Below are 7,106 nucleotides of genomic sequence, written 5' to 3' on the forward strand. Positions count from 1 at the left end.
TTAACATCTACTCTATGTTACACATCTTCTACCATGGTATTATACACATGAATTGCACATAAACCTAAAACTGGATTCTGCTTTTAAAAAGTTGATGCAAGTGTTACAAGCAGATCCTAAAATCCAGCAGGGAATTGTCTCTCAACTAATAACTACAATACAACGTGAGCAAAATAAAACGATGGCAGCCACCGAAAATCCCAGATTTTTACATCAGACAATTAAAGGAATGAGAGCCATCCAGGAGAGCGAGGAAGAAGGAAGAAACGTTTTCCAGGCCTCTATAACGGTGGAGCAGGGTAGGTCTGATGGCCGTAATAAGTAGCTTGGTTCGTTGCAGTTGATGCAGCTGCTGGTGCATAGAGAGGAGGAAGGGAGGCCATCATTCCAGCTTCTTGACTACTGCAAAATCAGTCGCATCTTAGTCAAAGGTCAAGGAGAAGAGGTGATTCAAGAAAATTTGGTGACAAGCAATTATTGACGGGAGCTATTTTAGTGATATTTCATGTTCTTCCACCACTTTTGATTTTCAGGACACAATCAGCAGTTGCACAAGGTAAGCTTACAACTCTTTATACAGCCGAAACAACGGTTTAAAGTTTTAGAAACCGGTCCGATGTTGCAGGGAAAGGATGCAATTGATGGTATCATAATAAAAGCTTTTTGTCACGTATATGCATTGGTGCATTGGTTGAAATGTGCACAAACAGGTCATAAACATTAAGGAGTTCTTCAGACACTTTTCTTTAGTAGTTTGATTTTTCAAAGATTTATAATGTACGTGAATTCCTTAGAACTATCCAGGCAATACAAGGAGTGATAAAGTTAGTAAATTCATTATAAATATATCTTAACTCCTCTAACAGTCACAATTGCTGGAAATAGAAGTGGACGCATCATAGATTCTGAGATACAAACCTCTGTGTGTAAAAGCCATGGGCGTATCCATAACCTTGGTATAAAGTATTTGATAGATCAGCTCTGCACAAGTAACAGCACTTGAGATTTAACAGTAGAAGAGAAAATCTCAAAGCCCATAAGAGTCAAAGAGGCATGAGAAATAAAATTACATTGGCTGTTGGGTTGCAACTTGCTGAAGCTGACCAGCAGTTTGCTGCAGTTGACCACCCGCTTGTCTCATCAACTCAGCATACACATATTCATCAACTCGTTGTTTGGCAAGGGCAACCTAATACAAACAGACTATTGGCATCACGAAACAAGATGTTTTATAACATAAAAAAAAATTTCAGCTTATTTCCATATTTTTACAGAAACATGATTTGATGTTTATCCTGTTGACTTGACTTCAGATAAAAAGGATGCATTGGTCTCAGGGATTTGCGGAGAGACTACTGAGGTGACTACTGTTAAAAATGTCAGGTATGGATCTCTCGGATAGTAGTCGAAGAATTTAATGAAAAAATAGTCAGAAAAGTTAGAAGGAAGCTATACCTGCTGAGCACTACCACCTAGATGGATTTGCCTCTGTGTGTGTTCACCTTTCCCACCGTAAACCTGCAAATAGAATGTACATGGAGGCAGAGCAAAGAATTAGCAGTATAAATAACAAACCTCAATAACTTGAATCCAGAATCTGAAACTGGGAGATATGACCCAAATTTTATCTTGCTAGTATAAACTCCACAAGTGTAACAAACTTATGGCTTTTGTATGGCATGGAACAGTACAGTGGAGAATCATTATAACATACAAAATCTGGTCCCAACCTAGCTCCTAGCAGTTTTAGAAAGGGCATTGAACATATCCAAGCCTACTTCCCTCGAGACTGGAGACCAAAGTCAGCGACATTTCTTGAGGGGTATTCATACATTAATCGTCTAGAAAATTAATGATGATCTACGTGCGTAAATCAGAAAATATAACTAAACATGCCATAGTCAAGCCCAGTCACTCTTTCAGATTCAAAAGCCACTGAAAGCAAGTTCACAGCCAGATGTGAACTAAAATATGGAGTACCTTGATATTAGCGCCAGATTCATTCCTGATCCTCGAGATGTTGGCACCAAACCTTCCAATCAACCCACCCACCAGATTTTCAGGAACCATGAGATCCAGTGTTACATATTCAGCTGCAAAGTTGGTTATTCCAAGATGATATTGTTATGAGAAATAAAAACTTCTGGGAGCAGCACAAAGAAGCAACCAAATGCATTACTGGTTAGGCAAAGCAGTTAATTACCTGATGTGGGATCCACGTATTGCTGAAGTTGCCGATGGAAGCCAACATTATAAGCCGGGCTGACTGATATTACTTGTTTAGGTGGGTTATCTCTATAAGTAGAAAAATCACAAGACTACTAAATACAGAAGCAGGAAGACATAAATAAGAAAGAAATTGCTGCAAACAATTACTTCTCACCTAAGTTGGCAGCCAATTTCAACTACAGCCCTCAAAACAGCAGAAATTTCCCCTGTTTCCCCTGAGTAAGAAGAATACCAGAATATGAAGGAAAAGCTATAACTTTTCGCTTAGCAGTTCAATAGGCAGGCAAAAAGAGTATTTCATTTCCTTAGCAGGGTCAGCATTATCCACTAGGCAATGAACCAAACATGATGCAGAAGCTATTAACTCTTCAATCACAACAAGAAAATTGGAGCTGATGCATTTTTTGGTAATATGAGTAGAAGAGTGGCTAAACCTTGCGGATCCTTCCACTTACTCCTTTTCTTTCTTTCTTTCTTCTTCTTCCAGCTGACAACTTAAGCCATTTATAACTAAGTTTATAATCTTAAAATATAATAAGCAAGAACGCTTTGCTTTTCCCTAACATGATCTAGCAAAAAACCCCATTCATGAAGGTCCTTCGGGCACTAGAACAACCCTTGAATGCGCTTCTTCAACAACCGCCTCTTCACCTCTGACACTGTTAGACACTCTATAGATATACAGTTTGAAACTTATTCAATCAATTCTAGCTCATGCTAGTCGCAAATCTAGCCAAAAGGTTGACCCATAAGCAGCTATATCAGAAAAGAACATTTTAACATATAATTTAGATGGCCAAATGTAGGACACAAAGAACAAATAAGAAAGATAAGACAAATCACTGAGATTAACACAGTTGGCCTACTGATATATCACGGAATCCTTGTCCAAGGTACACACACAGATAGTTCTTGCAAATTCTTCTTGTTAACAAAAGCATGCACAGCCATGTCTCACTATGAATTAATTAGTCACCTAGTTGCTTAGTTAAAGGTACACAAGTTAGCTTTGTCTATTACATTACACAAGTTAAATTTTTTTATTAGAGTACAGGAGGATTGGTAAGAAATTGAAGTTCAATTCAGCTTTAAAAGTTTGTCTGGAAGATGAGTCCCTGAGTTTCTCACCTGGACAACTCGATCAGACTCATGAGCAGATGCACATGGAGGCAACTGATTAGGAGAAAGAACCGTAATAGTTGCCCCAGAAGAATTTCTCAAGTTCTCTATATTCTGACCCGACACTCCAATCAATCCACCTGCTTGCGAACCGGCAATCAGAAGCCTTACTGTATTAGCTGCCACATGTCCAGGACCAACTTTTGCTGCCTCCACATTACCATCATCATCCTGCAGAGATGAATGAGAAACAATTATAGGTTCTGGCATTCAACTGAGTAAGCCAGAAGTAAACAAGAACTTCGAGTTCTGCCCAAAAGATGAAGTATGATTTTGCATAGAACTCTTTCTGGTGTTATGTAAGGTGCATGCTCAATTTGTTCTCCTGTTATACAGGTTTAACAATACATTAGAAGCCCCCTCCTCCGAACCGACGCCCACCCCAAGGAAAAAAAATGGAAACAAAGAACGCATTAAACTCATGTTAGCCAGTAAAATCAAGACCCATGAGCAAGAGTCACAAAGTTCCACATCATTTCATTGTTCAGCTTTTGTAGAAGAATAGGTCATAATGGAACTGCATCCTATCTAGCCATATTTCTCATGATCAAACAATTCTCCAATAGCCGTAACAATTTTGTTAACAACAAGATCAAGGCTAGCACTGGTTATTCTTAATCTATTTACAACCGACACCTTAAATTTCTGTATCCACATAAACAAGAGTGGAGAGATTGACTTGTTATAAGACTTTACACTCTTGAACATATTGAGACGACAGTCCTTACTCCTAAGCCTTTTATTCATGAAAGATTATCATGCTACTCTTTTGCTGTTTCTGATCTCCCGACATTTGCAAGAACAAGGGTAATCAAATTTAGAGCACTTGGATGGATTCAAGGTGATTTAAATAGGTTAAAGCAGACCAAACTACGGAGGAAAACTGCATCCAAATCACATTGATTGCACAAACAGAAGCCATGAAAATGTAAGTCAAAGTGATTCATCATGCAATTCTGTGTACCTTGAGGATCAGACTAACAATTTGATGAAGGGCATTTTCTGCATCAGAGAAAACGTTGTCACTGTCTTTTGAGCTTATAATGATAACTCGCTCTTCATGACGCTGCAAAAACATAAAAAAGTCAAGACATAGATTTAACATTTCGCTGCAGATAATCTGACAATCAGTATCAATTCATCAAAAGTATCACGGGAAATTCCAAGATGAAAGGACAATAAATTGATGTATAGTATGACATAACTAACATCCATCTGCATAAGTAAATCCAAGGCAAAAATGACTTGTCCCATTAATAGTAGGATTCTTTTTAAACTAGACCCGAATGAGACAAGATGGGATATAAGTACAATCCAGACGCACTCAGATTAACCCAAAGGGTCTATTCTCCAGTGCACTAGGTCCCCACAAAGACTCGAGCTTTTATTCTTTTTCTTGGTTGGTTGGCTGGGAGGAGGGGGGTGGTTAAGTTAACCAAGACTTGAATCCAGCCCGACATGACAAACAGCGCCCAGATACACGCACGCTCACACACCAAAAACACAAAAGCAAAAGCCAAAGAAAAAATGGAAACAGATACATGCACATAAGATACCAAGGAAGGGGGGGGGGTATAGATAGGACACGTAGGAGGGGAGGAAGCACTGGGGGCTGTAGGGGGAGATGGGGAAATGCAGGGGAATGGAGAGGGTAAAGCATGGGATTGGGTGGGGGTGGGGCGCGATGGGGTTAGTGGGGTGGGGTATGAGTTTTTCATTTCTGAAAGGACAAGGGCAAATCTGACCTAAAAACAGACATTTGTACTGAGATGGACCAAACACTGGATCTGGTCCAGAACCAATAACTTTCCAGCGAGAATCGGTAGATCTGGATTGGATTTATAGATCCGCCATACGGACTAAATCCAGTTCGATTAGAAGCCTACTTCCTCTATCTGTCAAAAGAAAAACTGCAGAGCAAGAAAACAGAGAACGTGAGATGCTAATCATATTCCTATCTTCTACTCTTTAGTGTTAAAATTCAGCTATTCCATAACTATTTATTAGCAACAAGAAATCAATAACAGATACTACAACCTTCACCCACATCAAAATTTCTTGACAATGTCAGATTAGTGTTCATACTATTACTTTATTTTCAACTTTCTTCCAACTTTATCGTTATTCTGCATAACCGATTATAGGTAACCACAAAATTTATGACCAAATCAAAAGTAAGCGTTGTGGCTTCATTTCCAGTTCACTTAATTTCAATACTGTGCTTCCCTGCATCCTAACTTCACCAAAGTTGACAGAATATCAAACTTCCACAATGACCTCCACTCTCTCGTCGGCCAAATAGTTTCAATTAGAGAAACCCATATACATAATACAATGAAGCTACACATTTCCATAGAAAAAAAAGAAAAAGGAAGGTAAGCATCAACCAGATACCAAATCCTTTCCTTCGCTCTTATTGCCCTTCATCCATTTCAACCGCATAATAGAAGGACCACTACAAGTCAAAACTAAATTCTTTAGAAATCCACGCAAACCAATTCTTTTACATAGAATCTCTCTTTACCTAATACTGGCGTCCAGTCTCTAAATTAGCCACAACCCATACCCCCAGAAACCTTAATTTCCATTCAATTTCAGACCCTTGGGGAAATAAATAAAATTGGAACTTCAACTATCTAAGATGAATCTAGGTCCTCATTGATAAAAAAATATTCAGCGGTTATCCCAAACAAGACCCTAAAACCAAAGATGATTAATCAATTTACTCACAGAGATAGCGTCGGCAATCTTGATAGTAGCTTTGGTATCCTCCCGAATCTTCTGAATCCGATGACCCACTCTTCCTATGACCTTCCCGATCTGCCTCGAAGGCACCACAATCCGGTATATAATGTCGTGAGTGGCCTTCACTCGACGCTTCGCCGCCGGAATGTCAGTTGAGGTCCCCGCCTCCGCGTCCACGGCACCGTCCTCTTCCCTCCGCCTCTTGAGCGTAGCGCCAGAGGTAATGGTGGTGGTAGCAGAAGCAGAGGTACTGGATGGCCTCGTATTATCTGCCGGAAGTGAATCCTTGGCAGGCGGTGGCGCTGGACCAATAGTTGGAAGATCCGCTGGTGCTGGCCGAGCATCAGGATTTGTATTAGGGTTTGAAGCTGGAGCCGAGTAGTGGTCCGGGTTTGAAACATGATTTACAGGGGTTTGGGCCTCCGCCATGGCTGATGGAAGAGCAGTGCGAAGGGAAAGCTGCCGATGTGTGAAGGTCGATGGATTTATTGTGGGGTAATATATTTTGGGAAATACAACACAAGACCCTTTTTTTTTCTTTCTTTTTTTTTTTTTTGAACATTCGAGGTGTTAATATCTGTATATAATAAATAATTTTTATATTATAAAAAAAATTTGCATAAAATTCCTCTATATGTTTAAAATTTAGTTAAAAATTCTCTATATTCTATATGTTTAAAATTTAGCTAAAAATTCTCTATATTAAAAGAATAGACAAAAAATTTCCAATGCTTATCAAAATATTGCATACTCTCCTTTTTCATTAGATTAATCCTAACAGCGTTAAATTTTTGTTAAATTAATTATTATACCCTTCTTATAACAACTATTGATATTTGAATGTATAAAATAAACGGTCCAAATTTTAAATAATTTAAATATATTATTTATTTATATATATTTATATATACATTATATACAACGTATATATATTATATATACTATTTCTCCAA

The 7,106-nt window shown here is 38.6% G+C and overlaps 2 protein-coding genes across 2 annotated transcripts; both read right to left on the minus strand.

The window, feature by feature from the left end:
- On the minus strand, positions 8-2,815 carry LOC110011258. The gene is made up of 8 exons (XM_020697809.1): positions 2,794-2,815; positions 2,384-2,444; positions 2,204-2,295; positions 1,981-2,093; positions 1,456-1,518; positions 1,071-1,189; positions 919-981; positions 8-402 (listed from the first exon to the last, which is right to left on the minus strand). Exons 1-8 carry the CDS (start codon positions 2,813-2,815, stop codon positions 282-284), a joined length of 654 nt encoding a protein of 217 aa, XP_020553468.1. The 3' UTR covers positions 8-281.
- On the minus strand, positions 2,467-6,663 carry LOC105173281 (RNA-binding KH domain-containing protein PEPPER-like). The gene is made up of 3 exons (XM_020698032.1): positions 6,139-6,663; positions 4,373-4,474; positions 2,467-3,579 (listed from the first exon to the last, which is right to left on the minus strand). The coding sequence occupies exons 1-3, from the start codon at positions 6,580-6,582 to the stop codon at positions 3,307-3,309; spliced, it is 819 nt and encodes a 272-aa protein (XP_020553691.1). The 5' UTR covers positions 6,583-6,663; the 3' UTR covers positions 2,467-3,306.

The sequence above is a fragment of the Sesamum indicum genome, linkage group LG11, assembly GCF_000512975.1.
Source record: "Sesamum indicum cultivar Zhongzhi No. 13 linkage group LG11, S_indicum_v1.0, whole genome shotgun sequence".
Classification (NCBI taxonomy): Eukaryota; Viridiplantae; Streptophyta; class Magnoliopsida; order Lamiales; family Pedaliaceae; genus Sesamum; species Sesamum indicum.

Coding starts and splice junctions, on each gene's coding strand:
- LOC110011258 (XM_020697809.1), bottom strand. CDS start 2,815: ATGGGGTTTTTTGCTAGATCAT. Junction 2,445..2,793: donor GGGGTTTTTTGCTAGATCAT/GTTAGGGAAAAG, acceptor CTTCTTACTCAG/GGGAAACAGGGGAAATTTCT. Junction 403..918: donor CATGGCTTTTACACACAGAG/GTTTGTATCTCA, acceptor CTGATTTTGCAG/TAGTCAAGAAGCTGGAATGA.
- LOC105173281 (XM_020698032.1), bottom strand. CDS start 6,582: ATGGCGGAGGCCCAAACCCCTGTAAATCATGTTTCAAACCCGGACCAC. Junction 4,475..6,138: donor AGATTGCCGACGCTATCTCT/GTGAGTAAATTG, acceptor ATGTTTTTGCAG/CGTCATGAAGAGCGAGTTAT. Junction 3,580..4,372: donor TTGTTAGTCTGATCCTCAAG/GTACACAGAATT, acceptor TCATCTCTGCAG/GATGATGATGGTAATGTGGA.